General features: G+C 34.4%; 1 protein-coding gene across 8 annotated transcripts in view; it reads left to right on the top strand.

The window, feature by feature from the left end:
* CBFB (core-binding factor subunit beta) overlaps positions 1 to 24,111 on the top strand; it is a 95,905-nt gene that overhangs the window by 46,043 nt on the left and 25,751 nt on the right. For 3 of the 8 annotated variants that reach the window (XM_051975055.1, XM_051975053.1, XM_051975057.1), the window contains exons 4-5: positions 1,647 to 1,763; positions 14,154 to 14,249. In XM_051975055.1, the coding sequence (XP_051831015.1) occupies positions 1,647 to 1,763; positions 14,154 to 14,249 (213 nt within the window). Of the gene's footprint in view, positions 1 to 1,646; positions 1,764 to 14,153; positions 14,281 to 14,665; positions 23,471 to 24,111 lie in introns of those variants that run through there. The other 5 variants (XM_051975051.1, XM_051975056.1, XM_051975054.1 and 2 more) reach the window with 4 other exon arrangements.

The raw sequence follows: 24,111 nt of genomic DNA, 5'->3' as shown, positions 1-24,111 counted from the left end.
GTGCTTTCTATTCACTGTGTACTGCCCCAACTCATAGATTCTTAAAGGTTCTTGTAGTAGAGTGAAATCTCTGACAGTCTGAACTTAGTTGAGAAGGCTTCAAGTTACCAGCTTGACATCTGTCCAAAACCTGGCTTTTTGAAGGGGCTCAATATTTAAAATTTGTCTATTGAAAGAGAAAGGTTACTATATCTTCTCAAGAAAAAAAACCAATTAAATCTTAATGTCATCCAAATGTATAGAAAATTTAAGATTTTTTTCATTTTCAAATTGAAGAATGTTTTTCATTTCAAATCTTTGTTGATGATTTCCTTAAAACTTATCAGACTTGTGCCTTTTTACATGTAATCTAGTGAACCTGCTTATTAATTTCAGAGTAATTCTAAATTTTAGTTCCCATTTTACTGTAATAGTAGTTAGATATTTTAAGCACCTTTTCTGCCACTGGCAATGTATAAGTGGAAAGGAACCAGCACAAAGAGAGGTAAGTGTTGTTTCTCATTTTTACTTACCTAATAATGTGCTACAATTTAAAAACAGAAAACATTCATCCTCTGGTGGCCAGTCTGGTAATGTAACATGTTTTTCCATGACTGACTAGGCATAGTCAGTTAGACACACAGTTTGTTCATTGGTATTTAGTAGTTCTAACTTATTTGGACTCTGCTAGAATTTAAGCAGAGCCTACAGGGAGCCCAAGTTTACTTCAGTAATACAATGAGGTATAAAAGACTTTTTAAGTAGTACTAAGTGTGGATAGTTGTGCTAAAATATCTGTACCAGTCCTGCAACATTTTCTGACAGCTGTTTTTATTTTGACTGTTTATTAAATATTGAATATCACTGAATTTGTTTTTGTCTTCCCTCCCCAAAATTGAAATAAAGGGAAAAAGTTCAATTCTTTGGATTCTGAAGAATTGATCTTATCTGTTTATATTTTACCCTTTTATAAGAGATTATACTGAACTTTGTTCATTGTGATTTTATCTAAATTACGAAATACTTGATTAAATTTTTCTTTATTTCTGTCCTGATTTTTAGCATTAAATACAAAAGGCTTTAAAATTGTCTTGGAAAAATCTAAAAACTGATTAAATTGAGAGATACCATGTTAGATATAACAAGGAAATGATAGAAATAAAAAAGTCTCTGCCCCTCAAGCAAACTATTTTCTATTAACAGATATAGAATATGCACAAGTTAAATACAAAATAATTTGCAGAGGAATAAAATATTAATAATTGGAGTGATAAACATTTTACAAATAGTTTGATGTAAATCTAATTCAAAGGATTTTGACTGATGTATCTGTAACATATAGATGTGGAATAGCCACAAGTTGTTTAATGTTTGGCAATAAATACCATTTAACTATAATCCTACTCTTATGTATTATTTAATATTGGATAACTGTTGAAGTTGGAACCAAGAGAAGTAAGATCTTGATAGAATTAATCCAGGTTGAAAATTAGTCAAGAAATTGAGGTTATATGCCATTTCACAGCTTTTATAGATTTGTTTATTATCTTCCCCCCCCCCCCATCCCTAAGAAAAGTGGAGGTTTTCTGTTAACCTCCTTTGACCTTTAAATAGGTGGTAGAGTTTATCTGTTTTCATTGCTGATTTCTGTTAAAACTGTGTTTCAGGTATATTTAAAGGCTCCAATGATTCTAAATGGTGTTTGTGTCATCTGGAAAGGCTGGATTGATCTACAGAGACTGGATGGCATGGGTTGCTTGGAATTTGATGAAGAACGAGCCCAGGTAGGGTCAGTTCAGACTTAGCAATAAGTTGGTTATTATTGTTGTTTTGTTTCTTTTAAATTTTGTTCTTATGACTTCAGTCTCAGCATGATAGTATAATGGGAAAGAACACTGTACTTATAGATGCCCAGATTTGAATTGTTGTACTGATATAGTTGCTGACTGTTACTGTGTGCAAGCTTATTAACATCTCTCTGTTGTAGTGTGCTTCCTAGAGCCCCCAAATTGGGATGCTAAAATGTATTATGCTTTTTAGAGCCCCCACGCTGGGGTGCTGAAATATACCATCCAGACTAGCTCTCTGGAATATCTCAGGGCCAACCCAAGTCTTTGGTCTTAGTGGAGGAGTGATGAAGCAGAAGACCCATGAGGATGGTCAAAGAAGGAGACAATTTATTTCAAGTTCTCTCAGCCCCTAAATACCTTAGTACAATTATATCACCCCAGCATCCTGAGTAAGTGCCAACTATAGAACCATTCTATCATCACATCATACTGCGCAAGTGCTAACTATGAACACCCTGCTATTGATATGTAAGTGCCTCTTTACTGTAAGTATCCCTTGCTTCAAGTAGAACCCAAGTGGTCACGCCCTCCTTGACTTCTCAGGAAGGGTGAGATGCCCCAAGGGAAGATGGGGAGCCAAACCAGACATTGTCAGCAGGTTCCCTCTGGTCTGAAGGATCTTATACCTCACCCAGAGTTCCCCCACCATCTGTGATTCTCTACACTCTGAACCTCAGTTTAATTTCCTTATCTATAAAATAGACAAAATATTTGCCCTACTATCTTCATAAAATCATTGTAAGGATAGCACTTTATTAACTTAGGAGTACTATGTAAATATGAGTAGTTATGATATTACTTTGTAAAATCCTAGAACATTGTATAAATGTGTGGTGATGTTTGACTTCTGCCATGGTCATCGTTAAAGGCTTTTACTTTCATCTGAATTGATCAAAATAAGGAAGAACACACATATACAGACACGTGTTCACACACTTTAATACAGAAATACCTTTCACTAAACAGGGATAGAAGAGGAAAAAAGAAGAGGGAAGGAAGAATTAGAGAAAGAGTAGATTAAGGGAGAGGTCCTAGACAACACAAACTCAAAAGATATACAAAATATTTATAACTTCTTAAGATGGCAAAGGATAGAAATCTGATATATTATGACATGTAAATGTGATGGAATACTGTTATGCCAAACTCTTAATGACTAACAGATTTTCAGAAGACTAATTAAAGGTGAAACTTAATACCTCCTGATAAACAGGATTCATAATATAGAATGAAACGGTTTGGGGAGTAGGGAGGCAAGATGGGAACAAGAACAATGGAAATTTGTTTTAATTGACTGTACATATTTGTAATTTTTTCCCCTTGTTTTCTCTTTTGTAGATGAGAGATTCAAGTGGGAGTGGGGAAAAGCAAATCTTGATTAAAACAGAAAAAATATTTTTTAAAAATAAAATAAACATTGAAGGTTTTCAGACCTTAGTTCTAGTCTAACTGCATATTTACTTTGTAATCTTAAATGGAACATAAAAATTAAAATGGGCTTAATTTAATATTTTTATGTCTTCTGCATCTGCCTCAAAACTATTCTCCATGTGAGAAATTTCCTATCAAAATATAAAACTATTTTTAAAAAGTTAATGCTGAATTCCTTAAGGTTTTATCTTTCTATCTAATATTTTCACAAGAATAATTAAATACATCTTCATACGTTCAAAAACAATACACAATAACTGTTCTTTGTGATTTGTTAGTCATGAATTTAAAGATATAACACTTTATGTAGTTATAGAAAATGTAGTTCAGATTTTTAATTATATTAAAAAAAAAAAAAAAAACAGCCAGCATTTATGTCATTCCTTAGGAGGACGACACTTAAGAATCAAACAAGAATGATCAGATATATTAAGGCAATAACCCAAAGCCATTAATTATGCAATATAAACATTTATGGTATAACTTTTGTCCCAGACATGGTAGGGATCAGGAAATAGCAAAATTTAGATGGAAAGAATGCCTTCCCTAAAGAAGTTTTTATCCCCTTATGCACATAATAACTAACATCAAGGAGGAAAAGTGTTTCATTAATCATTAGAGCCTAAGCACAGCTCAGAGTATTTCCAAGATTTACTCCATATTGAAATGGAGCCGTGCTAGATGTGAATCAGTAGACTCTCTAACCATGTAGATTAAAACCATGTATGCCTGCCCATACTATATGATTCATGTCTATCTGTGCCCTCCCAAAAATTCTTCATGTGCTGAGTCTATTATCACTTATTGTTGATGCTGCAAAGATACTAGTGGAGCGCACAGCCTTGTCTGACAGTTATCTGCCATTTCTGTTACGTGGCCAGCTTATCTTTTTGTTTTCTCATATAATTCTTTGATTTCAAAGGTGAGTCCTTAAAATTTGAAGTTACAAGAAAATGTGGGTATATAGTCATTTAAAATTCCTAAGGCTCATTCTTCATTAAAGTCAAAAAGCATTTAACACCTGCTTTTTGCTAGGCAGGGAATAAATGCATGGAGGAGACAAAAACTGTTCAAATAAGACAGATACAAGATATACTGAAGAAAATCTTAGGGGCAAAGGCATTAACATTAAAATATATAAGGACCAGCCTCTTGCATAGGTGGAATTTTAGCTAAGACTTCAAGACAGCCACATGTAACACAGATGGTGACAAGTGAAATAATTCCAAATATGGGGGACAACCTGTGAAAATGCAGAGACTTGAAAAATTTGGCTCATACATATTTTACTATAGATTTTATATGGATATATGATTTTATTATTAAAAAGCATACATTTTAAAAATCAGAAAAGAAGCAGCTCTCAACAACTATGGATAGGAAATACATTCTTAATCAAACTAGGAATAGAAGCATTTATAAAAGATTAGATAGATAACTTCAGTTATATGAAATTTTTAAAAAAGCTTCTGAACAAAAAGAATTAATAGATCTAGAAGAGAAATAGTCAAGTGCAAAAAAAATTTGATTTGGTATCCAAGATATATATAAACAAGTAGCAGATATATGAAACCAAAAGCCATTTCCCAATAGATAAATGGTCAAAGAATATGAACAAAAAATTCTCAAATGAAGAATTGCAAACTATTAGGTACCAGATGAAAGAATACTCTAAATCATTAGAAGTGAAAATCAATATAATTTCACACTTTGCAAATTGGCAAATATAACAAAAGATGGAAATAGACGATAGGCACACTAGTATTTTGTTGGTGAATCAGTGAGAACATTTGGAATTAGGCACATAATGTGACTAAAATAACCAAATACCTTTTGTTTCCATTACTAAAGCACAAAACAGGACCATTGATAAGAAAAAGTGTTGTAGACATCAAAAGAGTTATAGGTACACTTTTTGTGATGGCAAAATAATTGGAAACAGAATAGATGCCCACCAGCTGGAAAGTGACTAAACAAATTATGACATGAATACAGTGTTCCATGACTGTGCATTTGTAAGAAATGACAAATTTTGACAAATGAAGAGAAGAAGATTTGTGTGAACTGATACAGAGTGAAGTCAATAAAGCCAAGAAAACAATACATCCAATGACTACAGTAATGAAAATGGAAGGCACCCAAAAAGAAAAAAAAAAAAAAAGTGAATCATAAAGGAAAATTACTCAAAAACAAGCATAACTCAATAGAATAGATGAGGAGATATTTCCATCCCACCCCAAGTGTTGTGACATTGCATTTGCTCTTAGCCTTGGTCAATGCATTGGTTTGACTTATTTTTTTTTTTCATTTTCTTTGTCTAAAAAATACTATGTATTGTGTGAAATGCTTTTCTAGGAGGAGCAGGAGAGAAAGACTACAGGAAACTATGATAATGTAAAAATGATTTTTTTTAAAAAAGAAAATACATAAACTTGTATCCCAAAGAGATCATAAAAAAGGAAAATGACCTATATGCACAAAATTATTTATAGCAGCCCATTCTGTGGTAGCAAAAAATTGGAAATTGAGGGTTTTGACCTGGGGAATGGATGAACAAGCAAGCTATGGCATATATGTAATGGAGTACTATTGTGCTGTAAGAAAGAATGAGCACAGTTCAAAAAAATCAAGAAAGACTTATATGAACTGATATATAGTGAAATTAGCAGAAACTAGGAAAACACTGTACACATTAATAGCTAGTTTTTCTCCATAATACAATGATTCTAGACAATTCCAAAGTATTCTTGTTGGAAAATGGTATCCACATCTGGAGAAAGAACAGATGAAGTCTGAATGCAGATCGAAGTATACTATTTTCACTTAAATTTGGGTGTGTGTTTTTTCTTTCTTTTTAGCCTGTTTCTTCTTTGCAACATGATTAATATTGAAATGTGTTTAAAATTATTGTCTATATATAACCTATGTCACATTGCTTACCATTTCAGAAAAGGGGAGGAAGATGAAGGGAAAAAATTTGGAACTCAAAATTTTGTTAAATTGAATATTTTTTTTCCTTTTTCTCTTTATTTTATTTTATTTTTTAATAATTATAACTTTTTATTGACAGAACCCATGCCAGGGTAATTTTTTTTTACAACATTATCCTTTGCACTCACTTTTGTTTTGATTTTTCCCCTCCCTCCTTCCCCCAGATGGCAAGCAGTCCTATACATGTTAAATATGTCACAGTACATCCTAGATACAGTATATGTGTGCAGAACCGAACAGTTCTCTTGTTGCACAGGAAGAATTGGATTTAGAAGGTAAAAATAACCCGGGAAGAAAAACAAAAATGCAAACAGTTTATATTCATTTCCCAGTGTTCTTTCTTTGGGTGTAGCTGCTTCTGTCCATCATTGATCAATTGAAACTGAGTTAGATCTTCTCTTTGTCAAAGAAATCTACTTCCATCAGAATACATCCTTATACAGTATCGTTGTTGAAGTATATAATGATCTCTTGGTTCTGCTCATTTCACTTAGCATCAGTCCATGTAGGTCTCTCCAAGCCTCTCTGTATTCATCCTGCTGGTCATTCCTTACAGAACAATAATATTCCATAACATTCATGTACCACAATTTACCCAACCATTCTCCAATTGATGGGCATCCATTCATTTTCCAGTTTGTAGTTACTACAAACAGAGCTGCCACACACATTTTGGCACATACAGATCCCTTTCCCTTCTTTATGATTTCTTTGGGATATAAGCCCAGTAGTAGCACTGCTGGATCAAAGGGTATGCACAGTTTGATAACTTTTTGGGCGTAATTCCAGATTGCTCTCCAGAATGGTTGGATTTGTTCACAACTCCACCAACATTGCATCAGTGTCCCAGTTTTCCTGCATCCCCTCCAACATTCATCATTATTTTTTCCTGTCATCTTAGCCAATCTGACAAGGCTGTAGCGGTTCTCAGAGTTGTCTTAATTTGCATTTCTGATCAATAGTGATTTGGAACACTCTTTCATATGAGTGGTAATAGTTTCAATTTCATCATCTGAAAATTGTCTGTTCATATCTTTTGACCATTTATCAATTGGAGAATGGCTTGATTTCTTTTTTTTCTTTAATTTTTAATTTCATAGCTTTTTATTTACGAGTTATATGTATAGGTAATTTTACAACATTGACAATTGCCAAACCTTTTGTTCCAATTGTTCCCCTCCTTCCTCCCACCCCCTCCCCTAAATGGCAGGATTGTTGGAATCTTTACAAACTGCTAACTAATTAGAGTTGATCTAATCTTACAAGAAGATGTTTTGGGCCAGAACCTGAAACAAGGTACTAAATAGAACTAATTAATACAAGGCTTGTGTTCACACCTTTACTCATTGGAGTTCACAAGTATGGGAGTTTCACAAAGTAAACTTTGTAACTTTATGAGTTCACACCTCCCTTGAAGCTCTTTGGGCCAGAGAGCACTATGGGAGAAAACCCACAATCCCTCTCTTGAAGGAGCATAAATAGAGCTTCAATGGGCCAGTCAAAGAAGTTTTTCAGAGTGAAGAAGCTACAAGTCGAGATTTCAGCGGAATTACGCCGAGGAAGAAGCTACGAGTCAAGAGTTCAGTGGACAACCAGATTCATCTTCATCTTACACCACTGTGGTAGGTGGCTGGGCTCCTGCACGCCCCCCACTGAGACCAAGCTGGTCTGAAAGACTCACCAGAAAGCTAGCCGAGCCCCAAGTGAAGGAAACAAGAGATTCATTCCATCTTTGTGCTGGCTGGAGGCAGAAGAAAGCAGAGGCAGAGGCTGAAGGACAAAACCCTTGGATTTGGCGACATTCGGAGGGAGCTCTTGGAACCAAGCAGAGAGATAGACCTCTAAGCTAACCGGGCTATATTGGAGATAATAAAAGATCTGAACTTTTATCACCTAGTTGCTTTTTGAGAAGAAAAAGCTCACAACATTTTGGCGCCCGAACAGGGACTTATTTGGAGGGCTCTAAGCTAAACGGGCAGTGTTTTGAGAAGAACAAGAACTCCAACATTTGGAGACAAAATCCTGATTCCAGGGAAGGCACCCAGAGAGAACTTTTATAATATTTTATAGAAGAAGAAGAACCCAACCTTTGAACTCCCAACACAGGATGACCAGTAGATGTTAAATATAATAAAGTATAAATTAGATACAAAATAAGTATACATGACTAAACTGTTATTTTGCTGTACAAAAAGAATCGGACTCTGAAATATTGTACAATTAGCCTATGAAGGAAATCCAAAATACAGGTAGGCAAAAATATAGGGATTGGGAATTCAATGTAATGATTCTTAGTCATCTCCTAGAGTTCTTTCACTGGGCATAGCTGGTTCAGTTCATTACTGCTCCATTGGAAGTGATTTGGTTCATCTCATTGATGAAGATAGTCAGGTCCATCAGAATTGATCATCATAGAGTATTGTTGTTGAAATATATAAGGATCTCCTGGCCCTGCTCGTTTCATTCAGCATCAGTTCATGTAAGTCTCTCCAGGCCTTTCTGAAATCATTCTGTTGGTCATTTCTTATAGAACAATAATATTCTATAATATTCATATATCATAATTTATTCAGCCATTCTCCAATTGATGGGCATATACTCAGTTTCCAGTTTCTGGCCACTATAAAGAGGACTGCCACAAACATTCGTGCACATACAGATCCCTTTCCCTTCTTTATGATCTCTTTGGGATATAAGCCCAGTAGTAACACTGCTGGATCAAAGGGGGTATGCATAGTTTGATAACTTTTTGAGCATAGTTCCAAGTCGCTCTCCAGAATGGCTGGATGTATTCACAATTCCATCAACAATGTATTAGTGTCCCTGTTTTCCCACATCCCCTCCAACATTCCGCGTTATCTTTCCCTGTCATGCTAGCCAGTCTGACAGGTGTGTGTAGTGGTATCTCAGAGTTGTCTTAATTTGCATTTCTCTGATCAATAATGACTTGGAGCATCTTTTCATATAGCTAGAAATAGTTTCAATGTCTTCATCTGAGAATTGTCTGTTCATATCCTTTGACCATTTATCAATTGGAGAATGGCTTGATTTCTTATAAATTAGAGTCAGTTCTCTATATATTTTGGAAATGAGGCCTTTATCAGAACCTTTAACTATGAAGATGTTTTCCCAGTTTATTGCTTTCCTTCTAATCTTGTTTGCATTAGTTTTGTTTGTACAAAGGCTTTTTAATTTGATGTAATCAAAATTTTCTATTTTGTGATCAATAATGGTCTCTAGTTAATCTTTGGTCACAAATTTCTTCCTCCTCCATAAGTCTGAAAGAGAAACTATTATTTATAATCTCGTTCTTTATACCTAAATCATGGACCCATTTTGATCTTATCTTGGTATACGGTGTTAAGTGTGGGTCCATGCCTGATTTCTGCCAGTACTAATTTCAAGTTATCCCAGCAGTTTTTTTCAAATAATGAATTCTTATCCCAAAAGTTAGGATCTTTGGGTTTGTCAAACACTATATTGCTATAGTTGACTATTTTGTCTTGTGAACCTAACCTATTCCACTGATCAACTAATCTATCTCTTAGCCAATACCAAATGGTTTTGTTGACTGTTGCTTTGTAATATAGTTTTAGATCAGGTACAGCTAGGCCACCTTCATTTGATTTTTTTTTTTTATTAATTCCCTTGAGATTCTCAAACTTTTGTTCTTCCATATGAATTTAGTTGTTATTTTTTCTACACAATTAAAATATTTTCTTGGGAGTCTGATTGGTATAGCACTAAATAAATAGATTCATTTAGGGAGTATTGTCATCTTTATTATATTCGCTCGGCCTATCCAAGAGCACTTAATATTTTTCCAATTATTTAAATCTGACTCTATTTGTGTGGAAAGTTTTTTGTAATTTTGCTCATATAATTCCTGACTTTCCTTTGGTAGATAGATTCCCAAATATTTTATGCTGTCGACAGTTATTTTGAATGGAATTTCTCTTTGTATCTCTTGCTGTTGGATTTTGTTGGTGATGTATAAAAATGCTGAGGATGGGGATTTATTTTGTATCCTGCAACTTTGTTAAAGTTATGAATTATTTCTAATAGTTTTTTAGTAGAATCTCTGGGGTTCTCTAAGTATACCATCATATCATCTGTAAAGAGTGATAGTTTGGTTTCCTCATTGCCTACTCTAATTCCTTTAATCTATTTCTCAGCTCTTATTGCCAAGGCTAGCATTTTTAATACAATATTAAATAATAATGGTGATAGTGGGCAACCTTGCTTTACTCCAGATCTTACTGGAAAAGGTTCCAGTTTTTCCCCATTGCATATGATGCTTACTGACGGACTATTTTAAGGAAAAATCCATTTATTCCTATATCTCAAGTGTTTTTATTAGGAATGGATGTTGGATTTTATCAAATGCTTTTTCTGCATCTATTGAGATGATCGTATGGTTTTTGTTAGTTTAGTTATTGATATAGTCAATTATGCTAATAGTTTTCCTAATATTGAACCAGACCTGCATTCCTGGAACAAATCCTACTTGGTCATAGTGTATTATCCTGGGGATGATTTTCTGTAATCTTTTTGCTAATATTTTATTTAAGATTTTAGCATCAATATTCATTAGGGAGATTGGTCTATAATTTTCTTTCTCTGTTTTCAACCTACCTGGTTTAGGTATCATTACCATGTCTGTGTCATAAAAGGAGTTTGGTAGGATTCCTTCAATCCCTATTTTTTCAAATAGTTTATATAGCATTGGCGTTAATGGTTCTTTAAATGTTTGGTAGAATTCACATGTAAATCCATCTGGTCCTGGGAATTTTTTCTTAGGGAGTTGTGCTGGGGACCTCAGTGCATCAACTCAAGCTTCAGCCCATTACAGCTTGTTCTATTTCTTTTTCTAAAATGGGACTGTTTAGGATATTTACTTCTTCCTCTGTTAATCTGGGCAAGCTATATTTTTGAAGGTATTCTTCCATTTCATTTAAGTTGTTGAATTTATTGGCATAAAGTTGAGCAAAGTAACTCCTAATTATTGCTCTAATTTCCTCTTTGTTAGTGGCGAGTTCACCCTTTTCATTTTTAAGACTAACAATTTGATTTTCCTTTCCTTTTTTTAATCAGATTTACTAAGGGTTTGTCTATTTTGTTGGTTTTTTCATAGAACCAACTCTTAATTTTATTAATTAATTCAATAGTTTTTTTACTTTCAATTTTATTGATCTCTCCTTTTATTTTTAGAATTTTAAGTTTAGTGTTTGACTGGGGGGGTTTTAATTTGTTCCTTTTCTAGCATTTTTAGTTGCAAGCCCAATTCATTGGCCTTCTCTTTCTCTATTTTATGCAGGTAGGCCTCTAGAGATATGAAATTTCCCCTTATTACCGCTTTGGCTGCATCCCACACATTTTGGTATGATGTCTCATTATTGTCATTTTCTTGGGTGAAGTTATTAATTATGTCTATGATTTGCTGTTTCACCCAATCATTCTTTAGTATGAGATTATTTAGTTTCCAATTATTTTTTGGTCTATTTTCCCCTGGCTTTTTGTTGAATGTAATTTTCATTGCAGCATGGTCTGAAAAGGATGCATTTACTATTTCTGCCTTACTGCATTTGAGTTTGAGGTTTTTATGTCCTAATGTATGGTCAATTTTTGTATAGGTTCCATGAACCGCTGAGAAGAAAGTGTACTCATTTCTTTCTCCATTTAGTTTTCTCCCAGAGATCTATCATATCTAACTTTTCTAGTATTCTGTTTATGTCTGACTTCTTTCTTATTTATTCTGTGGTTTGATTTATCAAATTCTGAGAGTGCAAGGCTGAGATCTCCCACTATTACAGTTTTGCTGTCTATTTCTTCTTGCAGCTCTCTTAATTTCTCTTTTAAGAATTTAGATGCTACACCACTTGGTGCATATATGTTTAATATTGATATTGTTTCATTATCTATGCTACCCTTTAGCAAGATATAGTGCCCTTCCTTATCTCTTTTAATTAGATCAATTTTTGCTTTTGCTTGATCTGAGATCAGGATGGCTACCCCTACTTTTTTGACTTCATCTGAAGCATAGTAGATTCTGCTCCTACCTTTTACCTTTAAAACTCTGTATGTATCTCCCTGTTTCAGGTGTGTTTCCTGTAAACAACATATTGTAGGATTCTGGCTTTTAATTCATTCTGCTAGTTGCTTCCTCTTTATGGAGGAGTTTACCCCATTCACATTTATGGTTAAAATTACCAATTCTGTATTATTTGCCATCTTGTTAACCCCTGTTTATGCTTTTCTCCCTTCTTTCTCCCTTATCCCTCTCCCCAGTATTAAACTTGTGAGCACCACTTGCTTCTCACAGCCCTCCCTTTTTAGTATCCCTCCACCTGCCTTAGAGTTTCTCCGCTTATCTTACTCCTTTTCCTCACAGATTCTGTATTCCCTTCCACTTAGCTTATTCCTTCCCTTTTCACTTTTCCCTTCCCACTTTTCAATGAGGTGGGAGAAGTTTCACCATAAATTGAATATGTCTAAAATTTTTCTCTTTAAGCCAATCCTGATGCCAGTAAGTTACCCACTTAAATTGAATGTTAAAGATTGTCATATATCATTTTTGGGGAAAAAAATTTTAAGGAAAAAAAAGAAAATGCATAGATTTAGAAGATAGAGTATCTTGTTTAAGAATCAGCAAGATATTTTGTTTTCTTTCTCAGGTTTTTTTTTTTTTTCCTTCTTGATCTGATTTTTCTTGTGCAGCAAGACAACTTTATAAATATGTATACATATATTGGATTTAACATATTTTAATATTTAATATGTACTGGACTACCTGCCGTCTAGGGGAAAGAGAGGGGGAAGGAGGGGAAAATCCGGAACAGAAGGTTTTTTAAGGGTCGATGTTGAAAAATTACCCATGCTTATGTTTTGTAAATAAAAAGCTTTAATTTTAAAAAAAAAAACAGCAAAATGAAAAGTATCACTGAATGTTAGATTATATGGATGGAGTGGGGGAGGTAAGCTGTAAAAAGATTGCAAAAAATAAGAAAGGTCCAAATTACAGAGTGCTTTTAAAGTCAATAAAGAATTTTAGAAATATTAGGGAGTCACTGGAGTTTTTTATTAAAAGTAGGTGGTAACACGATCAGATCATGTTACTTGTGTTACATGATCAGATATTCCTTTTAGGAAGATCATTTTAATCGCTGAATAGTGGGTTGGACTCAAGTAGGGAAACATTTAAAGAAGGGAGCCCAATTAGTTGGCTGTTAACAATAGTTCAGATGTGCAGTGATGAGAGCCTGCAATGGAATGATGATGGTATCAGGAGAGAGAAGCAATCATATGCAAGAAATATTGTGAAGGTAAAATTAACAGGCCTTGGCAACAGATCGATGTTGGGAGAATAAGGTGCTAACTATGAAACCTGGGAAGATGGTGGTTCCCCTAACAGTAATAGCGGAAGTATTTGGAAAAGGGGAAAGGAGAAAAGATAATGAGTTCAGTGTTAGACATGTTGAGTTTAAGGTGTCTACCAGACATTTAGCTTGAGATGTCCAGTAGTCAGTCAGAAATGTGAGACAAGATCAACGAGATCTGATCAACAAGAGAGAGACTGAATTAATGGTAAGTAAGTAGCATGAGTATTATTTCCATTTTATGAAGACAAAAGGTTACATAATTGTATAAGTAATAGTTAGCTAAGACAGTATTTGTATCCAGATCTCCTGAGTCCATTCCTGACATGCTGCCAATTATGTAGAAACATGAAAATTCATGGTTTTTAAAAGTAGTAAAAACTTTATACAAGCACTGGCATTAGAAGAGCAATTTTTCATTTTGTGTATTGAAGGAAGTGGTAACAAGTAACCTGTCCTTAAAATTGTTAATATTTACCATTCATTGGTAAGAAGACTCCTCATTTCATTCCTTTTTTTCTGACAGCAGGAGGATGCCTTGGCTCAGCAGGCCTTTGAAGAGGCTCGGAGAAGGACACGCGAATTTGAAGACAGAGACCGGTCTCATAGGGAGGAAATGGAGGTGAGAGTTTCACAGCTGCTGGCAGTAACTGGTTAGTACTTTACCCCAAACTCCCAGGGTGGGTTTGAAATGTTTGTTGGATGATGCATCAAAGACTTATTTGTGATTTATGTTGGGGGGTTTTATTTTTACTCCTATTTTGAATTTAATTAAATCCTGAACCTGATGCATGATGTACTGAAAAAAACTATACAAATTTAAGGTATTATATGAAAACTAGTTCTTTATCTCATTGCTATTTATCTTTGTCAGTAAAAATTTTTGTCTGCCACATATTGTGTCTTCTCCAAGATTTGTGGCTTTAATATCTACTTTAGTTATTTGAAAAAGTTACCTCTGCTTAAAATGTCTTTAGGCCAGAGTGGAACTTTTGGGCAACAGTGTTACTTGGTGCTATTAATTTTGTTTTTTTGAAGATACTTTGAGGGGAGAAAGCCCTGTGATGTAAAAAGAGAAAAAACTTTGGCACTCAAGGGACCTCTACTGCTTACTGCCTCACAGACCATGGGCGAGTCATCTTCTGTCTTTTGGCTTCTATTTCATCTTTTGTGATTGAGGGAGTTGAACAAGATCGTCTTTCAGGACTCATTCAGAATCATTTATATTAATCTGTTTGTTAATTTGTACCAGGAATGTTTAGTGCTTAGCTTCTGAGAAAATAGATTTGTTGAACACCTCTTTGTATTTTGTTTGTTAGATACATTTGTAACTATTTTTATGAAAATTTACTTTTACAAGATATATAAAGAATGACAATTTATTTTACCAAAAAATTTTTCAATTTACATAAAAATTGATTTCTTCTGTTACATTTAAATTTCATTTATATAAGTTTAACAAAAATACATTTCCTTGGACACTTGATATTTACTAGCTTTGTGACCCTGGGCAAGTTAACCCCAAATTGCCTTGCCAAAAAAAAAAAAAAAAAAAATTGTTGCATAAATAAGGTAGATGTGTGTTTAAAATGTATTAGATGACTAGCACTTGAAATTAGGCCAAACGTATCATTTTTATGACTGACAAGCAAATAAATCAAAAGGGCATGTAATGTTATATATAAAGTTCCCAGGAAATTCATATTTCAACTTCTCTTTGTACCTAAGATGTGGGTGGAATATAGACGATATGGAAAAAGAAATGCTTCATAATGTTTTCCTGAAAATTTTCCAATCTTAGAAATTTTGGCCCCATTTTAAAAAATACATATTTTTATAACAGTGAACTTTCCTTTGAATTCTGAATTGAATGCTAAATTCCAGGTACTGTGCTAGGTTCTGGGAACACAAAGATAAGACCAGAACTATCCCTGTTCTAAGAAAGCTTCTGTTTTACTGGGAGAAGGGAAGGCCAGGTTATGGAAGAAAGCTAGATCAGTGACACCAATGAGAAACCTTTGTACAAAGGTCACAACTGCTCTAAGCAATTTGGGAAAGGCAAGGTTATGAATAGTTGATAGGTTAGAGCTAGACTGCAAAAAGCTTTAATTGAAAGGAACTTTCACTGCTTTGAGGCCGTATGGAACCACTGAAAATGCTTAAGCAGGGGAATGGCATGATTTGACCCATGCCATGTGGCAGATTTATTGGAGAGGAATGGCAAGATAGGAAATGAGTCCATCATTATTGCATTTATTTACTGCTTATCATGTGCCAAGAATTAGACTAATAAAAGTTAAAACAATCCCTACTGTCCAAGTCCTTCTTTTCTAATAGGTATACACATGATATATTTAAAAAAAAAAAAAAAGAAAAGAGTTGTGAGAGAGGAGATACTAGCAGTCAGGAAGACTAACTAGGGCAGCTTTATATACATTGTAAAAGGTGGCATTTGGCTGAGTCTTAAAGGAAGCCAGAGAAAAATGCAGAGGCAAAGGTGAGGAAGAAGATTCCATAAAAGAAAAAATAAACCACACATACAAAAGAAAGATGGAATAGAATATTTCTAGAACATTAAGAAAACCAGAGTGTCAGAATTTCAGTTTGACAAGGGGAGCAGTATGTGTGTGTGTAAAATCTGGAGAAATAGGAAAGGGAAAAGTTGTAAAAGAGCTATAAGTGCCACACAGTTATTATTAAGAGATTCTTGAAGCAATGAGATCAATAAAGAGAGATTGTTACCAATAGTCCAAATAAATGATAAGGAAGACTTGGATAGGAGTATGGCCATATATGAATGGAAAAGAGAGGATAGTGGAGGTGGACTCAACAAGTCTTAGCAATGTATTTAATGAGAGAAGAAAAGGAAAGGAAAGAATCAAAAATGAATCTAAATTTCTGAATTTAGGTATCTAGAAGGATGTCAGTGGTCCTCCATAGTATCAATCAGCACCTCCTATGTACCAGGCACTGTGCCAGGTGCTTAGCTAGAGTCACAAAGAATGAAATAACTCCTTCTCCTCCACAAAGGTTACATTCAAATAGGGTGTACCAAGAACATATAACAATACAGGCAGCACAAATATTAAGTGAATAAAGACAAATATATCCAGAGTAACCTCAGAGGGAGGGCTTCATGTAAAATATGGTGCCTCATCTACATCTAAAAGATAGAAAGGAACTCTGAAGCAGAGATAAGGAAAGGGTGAATTCTAGGCATGAGGGGTAATCATTGCAAAGACACTGAATCAAGAAATGGAGTGACCTTTTGTTTAAGTTCTATCTGATTGCTTGCTATCTTGGAGAGGGGGGAGGTAAAAGAGGGAGTGAGAACATTTTGGAATACAAAATTTTACAGAAATAAATTTTGAAAACTTTACATATATTGGAAAAAACAAAATGCTATTGAAAATTTAAAAAAGATAAACATAAATGGGGGAGTGGGAGAAATGGCATGTTCTGTAAATTGTATTGCAAAATGTGGCAAAGACTTTTTTAGTGGGAAGTAAGTTATGAGTTTTATTTTGGATATTTTGAGTTTACAGTAGCAATGGAGTATCTAAGTGGGGATTATTAGGATGCAGTTGGGTGAGAAAGCATTGGACATTGAGCACGTAAATGATGCAATGGATAGAGCACCAGTGCTGAAGTTAGAAGGATCTGAGTTCAAATTTGGTCTTAGATACTTAACACTTGCTAGGTATGACCATAGGCAAGTCATTTACCTAATTGATTTTTTTTTTAAATCACACACAAGGATGGATATTAGGAAGAATAGTGCTGGATATTTGTATTTGTGAATCATTGGCATAGAGGTGATAATTGGACTCAAAGAAGCTTATGAGTTCTTCAAAGGAGAAAGTATATAGTTGTGTTTTTTTAAAAGCAGTCCTAGGAGAAAGCACAAAGGAGCATCTACATTTGAAATTTAGGAATATATGAGGAATCAACAAAAGAGTATTCAGCTAGACCGGGAGAAATGGATCATGGAAATCAAGAAAAGAAAGTATCAGCATCTCTGAGAGAAAAGGAACTTTAAAGGCCTTTTAAACCAGTCCACAAATTTTCTAGTCCTTCCCATATACTTGACAGATAGTCCTAGAAAAGTTTGTTTTATGAAAAGTTTGAAAAGTTCCAGTAAGAAGGAATCCATTACCTCAAATAATTTGGTTTTTTTAAAACATTTGGATAGCCTAATTCTAGAAAGTTTTCCCTGATGTCAAGCCTAAATTGATTATCTGTGCAACTTTCATTCAACTGTTCTTGTTTGTATTTTGGGATTTTGGGGAGAAAGTCATTAAGCTTCATATTTGGATTTCAAAAATGGGTTCAATTCTTGACTCTTTTACCAATTCCGTGGGTGACCATGTCCTTGTTATTTCTCCTTCCTTGGCTTCAGCTCTAAGTATAAAATGAGGGAATTGGATTAGATGACATCTTAAAGTCTCTCATGGCTCTAAATCTATGTATGATCCTAAACTAATTCCTCTAATACTTAGCCCTTTAGATATTTAAGGTGCCTATCAGATTACCCTCTTAAGTCTTCTTTAGGCTGCACATCCCCAGTTCTTTCAGTAGATTCTTAAGCAGCATGAACTCAAGATTCTTTCCATCCTGGTAACCCTTTTCTAGATGTTCTGATTAAGCAGTGTCCATCCTAAATAAGTGTGAGTCCCAGATCAGCATAGGACACTAAATATGGTCTAATGTGGCAAAATACAAAAGAATCATAACTCTTTTATTCCTAGATATTGTGTTATTCTTGATGTATACTACTTGATTATGTTAACTTCCTTGACTGCTATATCACACTGTGTCTAATTGAACTTAGAGTCTACTAAAACTCCTAGTTCCTTTTCAAGTGAACTGCTAATTTATCCACTCATCAGCACTTATAAAATTGATTTTTAAAATCCAAATTAAGGCTTTATTTTCTTCACTATCCAAGAATTCAGCAGTGTATAATCCCTGACTTAGAACCAAAGGTCCAGGTTTTTAAAGATTAGGTTTGATCTTGGGGAAAGTATCTCTTTTTAAAAAAAAAAAAAAATCTTCCTTTTGCTCAAGCACCCACCAAAGATCTCTTCTCTGAGAATTTAAATGTATACCATATGTATATAGATCCCTACCAAAAAAGTAAAAACTCAGCCAAAACTCAAGACTAAAAATATATGGCATCCAGGACAAATTTTATGTCATCCAACGTTTGCCACAAAGGAAAAGCCCAATTTCCCTAGGAACCTTTGGTCCTTCAGACTTAACAATAATATTTGTAATTAAGGTCTCCTTGGAAAGGGAAAACAATTATGAGTCACTTCTGTCCCCAAGCCCCCTCTTAGTCCATTTAGAAATGGCTGAACAAACTGTAGTATTTGAACATTGAAATGTTATTATGTACCAAGAAATTATAGCTAATGATGAATTCATAGAAATCTAGAAAAGATTTATGCCCTGAGAGAGTAAAATAAGCAGAGTCAGAAGAATGCTGTCTATACACAGTGACAAGATCACCAAAAAGAAACTGCCTTTCTTGATGTCCTAATTCTGCCGAGAGCATCACCATTCCTCCAGTTATCCAGATTCACAACTTGTAAGAGTTATTCTTTATCTAATCAGCTGCTAATTTTTATCATTTTCACTTCCACAATAGCTCAAATTCATCAGATAAACTTGTTTTAGTAAACATTTTTTAAACACCTACTCTGGGCTGAGTTTTTATTCATCCTTTATTTTCAAAGAGGACTAATGATATTTAAAAAAAATTTTTTTATAACTTTTTATTGACAGAACATATGCCTGGATAATTTTTCAACATTGTCCCTTGCACTCACTAAGGTTCTAACTTTTCCCTTCCCTCCCTTCACCCCCTCCCTTAGAGGGCAGGCATCATACTTGTTAAACATGTTAAAGTATATCTTAGATACAATGTATGTGTGCAGATCCGTACAGTTCTCTTGTTGCACAAAAAAAAATCGGATTCAGAAGGGAAAAATAACCTGGGGAGAAAAACAAAAATGTGCAAGTAGTCCTCATTCATTTCCCAGTGTTCTTTCTCTAGGTGTAGCTGATTCTGTCCATCACTGATCAATTGGAACTGAATTGGATCTTCTCTTTGTAGAACAAAATGATATTTTTACTTGTTCGTGATTTGAATTTAAGGGAGGCAGTTGCATTAAATACTCAGCCTCACTTTCTCCTCCAAAGTCCTCAAAGTCTCGTGGCAAGACAAAAATCAAGCAGATTGGAGATGGCCTAGGGTGCAGTGGATGACGTTAGTGTTTTTAATGTCTGACCAGGCTCTAAATATTCCACAGCACCTGATTCAATCTCCTTCATGGCTGTTGGGACAAATTTTCTCACATACGCCCTGCGTTCAATTGGGGAAAGTCTTCACGTTTGCAGTAGTCACCGCTGCCGTGCTCTCCCTATCACGTCACCAAAACATTTGAGATTTGTCAGTTACTCTCAACCTGTCTGCCAGGACAATTTTACTCAGAGTTGGCCACTATGCATGCTGTAACTTCTTGGAGCCATGGTGACAGTTGGATGACAGGTGGACATCAAAGGTAGATGAGCAGCCCTGAAAAGGGTTCCTCTCCTTATCCCATTGAGGGAAAAGCAAAGTGGGAAGCATTATAAACTATGCTGTTTAAAATGGATTGTTATTATTTTTTATTCTACTTCCACACGCTTCACTTTAGATAAGGAAAGTGAAAATTAGGCTATTTCAGAACCTGAATTGAATCCCTTACAGACTCTGGGAGTGTGTATGGTAGAAAGTTGGAGGAAGTTGTAGAGTTGTATGTTTTTGTGTAGTTAAATTTTTTATGTCAATTTGTTTTCATATCAATTTGTCAGAATACTGATTCTGAATGTATTACTATGCTTTCATCCTTTTTGCTTTCCAGAAGGAAGCAAAATTAAAATGGAGTACTTTTTTTTTTTAATTTGAATATTCCAATTAAGATTTGCCTTCATGGGTAGGCACATAATACTGAAACAAGCATTAGAGATTGTATATTCTGTACTCCTTATTTTATAGATAAGGAAGTTGGGGTCCAGAGGACAGTGTTTTTCTAAAGATCTCAAAGCAGTCTAGAGCCTGAGCTAGAACCTAGAACCTCTTGTCTCCTGACTATAGGCTCTTTGCTTTCTTACTGTACCCCACTCTGCTTCAAAAGGTGATGTGTAATCACTACCCAAAGAGATGTACTATAAACAATAACTTCCTAGGAGCCCTGTGAGAGAAACTAGGGTTATTTTGCCTATAAAAGAGAAGGCTAAAGAGATTTAATAAGTTCTAAGTGGGTGGTCCCTGTTGCCTGGTTAGAGGGAAAGACAAAGTAGCAATACTAAAAGCAACAGTCCTACTCAAGAGTCTGGGATGCCCCTGATAAGAATTACTTAAATACTAGGAAAAGAAACTGAACTGATCAAATTAATGAGTTTGGGGAAACTCATTAGGTAAGTGGGCAGAGGGCCTGCTTAGAATCAGGAAGATGGAGATTCTGCCAAAGACACTGACTGTAAGGTACATTGTGTAAGTCACTTTACTCCACATGCAGAATAGGAATGATAATAATAGCCTGTGTTTCTGGATTGTTGCAAGGATCAAATGAGATCATGTATGTCAAAAACCTTAAAGTATCTGTGTCAGCTATTAGTCCTGCCTGGCTGTGCTTTTACTCATCCAAGACAGATCATTTAGAATTCATAAACTTAAGTTTATCTTTTTGCAAAATATGGAAAATATTTAATTCCTTTACTGTAAGTATCAAATAGACCATATCTGTATTGCTTTTCTGCTGAATTTCTGCAGTTAAATTTTCTTTCCTTCTTAAGAAGTATCATGAACTTATCCCTATTGGAAAACAATGGCTCGACTTGGCAAATGAGGGATACTTTCTGCAGTAGAAGGAATAAACATGATTTACTCTGGGAACCTTGGTTAAATTACTGTTAAATCATTGGCATGCGGGAAAATGATTTGCAGAGCAGTGGAATAAAAAGTCCCAGAGTTCTATTTCTGTGTACTCCTGCATTTCCACCCATACTTGGCTCCCAGTGCCCCTTAGTCTTCCAAAAGAATTAACTCCTCTGTGATGTTAGTTGTGAAGAGAAGAATAAAGGCTTCTCTGCCTTTAACCCTAATTGAAATAATAGAGGCTTAAATTGTTCTCTCCTAACAAGTCTGAAATTTTCATTTTGGTTCCAGTTTTATTTCACTTTTCTGGATTTGTCTATAGTCACTTTAACCTGACTAACTTGTATAAAGAATATTTTCTCATACCCTGGTAGACATGATGATTTAAAATATGAAAATTTTAATTCTGTTCAATAAAAATCTTAGCTATTACATTTTCCTAATTTATATGGTTAAGTTTTTGAACTTCAATAATATTATCATAAGATTCAGTATTTAGGAACTGTAATTTGGCACTTAAAATAAATTTAATTCATATATAACTTAGAATCTTTTGAAAACTATATTTCATCCCTTATGTGTCAGGTTATGGGAATTTAAACTATGTCATCTGTGTCATGGTCACTACTTAAATCTGAATGCTTCATCTTAAAAGATAGAGAACTTATAATTTTAAAGTTTAATGGGGACTGGTACTTTTTTAATATAAAATAATTAGTGAGGTTGGACTTTTAGGTTTTGAAATAAGCCTCTTCAGTGTTAAAAGGTAATTCATGACTTAAAATATCTGTTTAAAATTAGAAAGAATTTAAGACACTAGTAATTGAAATGACTTTAATGGAGACCAGATTGTGTAGTTCAATGGGGGAAAAATCCTTGCAATATTCCACCACCCAGCTTCTGTCCCAGGAACAGGCGCCAGCTTTGGTCTTTGGAAACATTCATCCACTGTTGGGCAGCATATGAAAATAATCACATGTAGTTGGGTCTGTCTTAAAACATTTCTTTCCTCAGTAAAGTTTCATGCTTATCCTTCAGATCTCTATGTAGATACTTTCCCCACCATAACAAATAGGTAAAGTACTGCCAAAGAATAAGTCCTAGTTGAATATTTCAAATAGACTGCACTGAGGTATGGGGCCAGAAAATGGGGAAATAGAGAGAGTGCCAGAAATGATGGGCAATTGATTGTGTTTAAGGAAAGATAGTTTGAACAACTGAAAATAAAATTATTCCAGTAGCTGTTTTTAAAGAGATTATATATGTTTACATGTTTGTTTTCATTGGTTTTTACACCAATCAACACTTTAAATAAATTGATTCTACTGTGAAAGAATGTTTATGCTAATGTAAGATCTACCTTGTTACCCAAGCAGCGGGAGGTTTTCTATGCTTTGTAATCTGTAACTAATCAGATATTTTAATTTAATTTTCTCTATAAGGTTTGATGGAAAAATTACCCAAATTTTCAAATGTGAGGTACTTACAAGTATGTACCAGAATTAGTATAAGTGAGCCAATGTGTGTTCTGATGTGTGCTTATGTAAAAATGATAGCAAAGTCCTTAAAACTACGTGGTATAGTGAGACTGGTGCCAGATGATATCACTTATACTTGGAAAGATAACTCAAACTTTACTATAAGAGTTCAAAACTTTTAAAATTTCCCATCTATTTTGCCCAGAAGTTACTCAGGACATTGCAATTCTAAAAAGAAGGCTCTCTAAAGACTTAGCAGAGATTGTGTTCTGATTATAAAAATGATGTTTTAATTCCTTTAACATACCTGAATGTGTGATAACCTAAATTTACAGAACAAGGACACTCAGAAAAAAATATTAAATGATATCTAATGTTGAATGCCCTCAAAATTTTCTCATCTATAAATTCAGTATAATAAAAATTATAAAACATTTTGAATTTTGAGCACTTTTTTTTTTTTTTGCAAAATGCATACATAACATTTATTTCATTCCATCTGTGATCACATCGGTATAGATATTAATCCCTTCATCAAAGCTCTTGAAAATCCACTCTCTCTGTCTTGTCTCTCCCTTCTTCAGTCTATCTGCCACTGATGACATGGTGATTTTCTTAAAAGACAGGTCTCACCATGTCATTCTTTCTACTCACTAAACTTCATTGGCTGTTTAGCATTTAAACCTTTCTTAACAATCTTGGCCTGAACTATTTTCCTAGCCTTGTTCATGTGCTGGCTGCCCTCTCCTCACCAAAAGTTTATTCCTTCTTCATTCTGCCTCTTAGCATTCTTTTTTCCCTTTATGACTTCTTAAAGAAAGCATCACATTTTACATAAAGCATCACCTTCTACATGAAACCTTGACTAATTTGTCCTATTATATTATATTGCTATTATAATGCCTTCCATCCTAAAAATATCTTGTGTTTATTTTGTATATAATTAACATAAATTAATTTAAATACACAGTGCTATTTAAATACACATGCTAATGAGTCAATAAATGGATGCTTTTTTTTTTTGACATTCATATGGAAAACTGTTCTTTATTTATAACACACAACCATTCTACTAATGTCAA

This window comes from Antechinus flavipes, chromosome 2 (assembly GCF_016432865.1).
Source record: "Antechinus flavipes isolate AdamAnt ecotype Samford, QLD, Australia chromosome 2, AdamAnt_v2, whole genome shotgun sequence".
NCBI lineage: Eukaryota > Metazoa > Chordata > Mammalia > Dasyuromorphia > Dasyuridae > Antechinus > Antechinus flavipes.
This window is presented reverse-complemented; position numbering and strand designations above follow the sequence as displayed.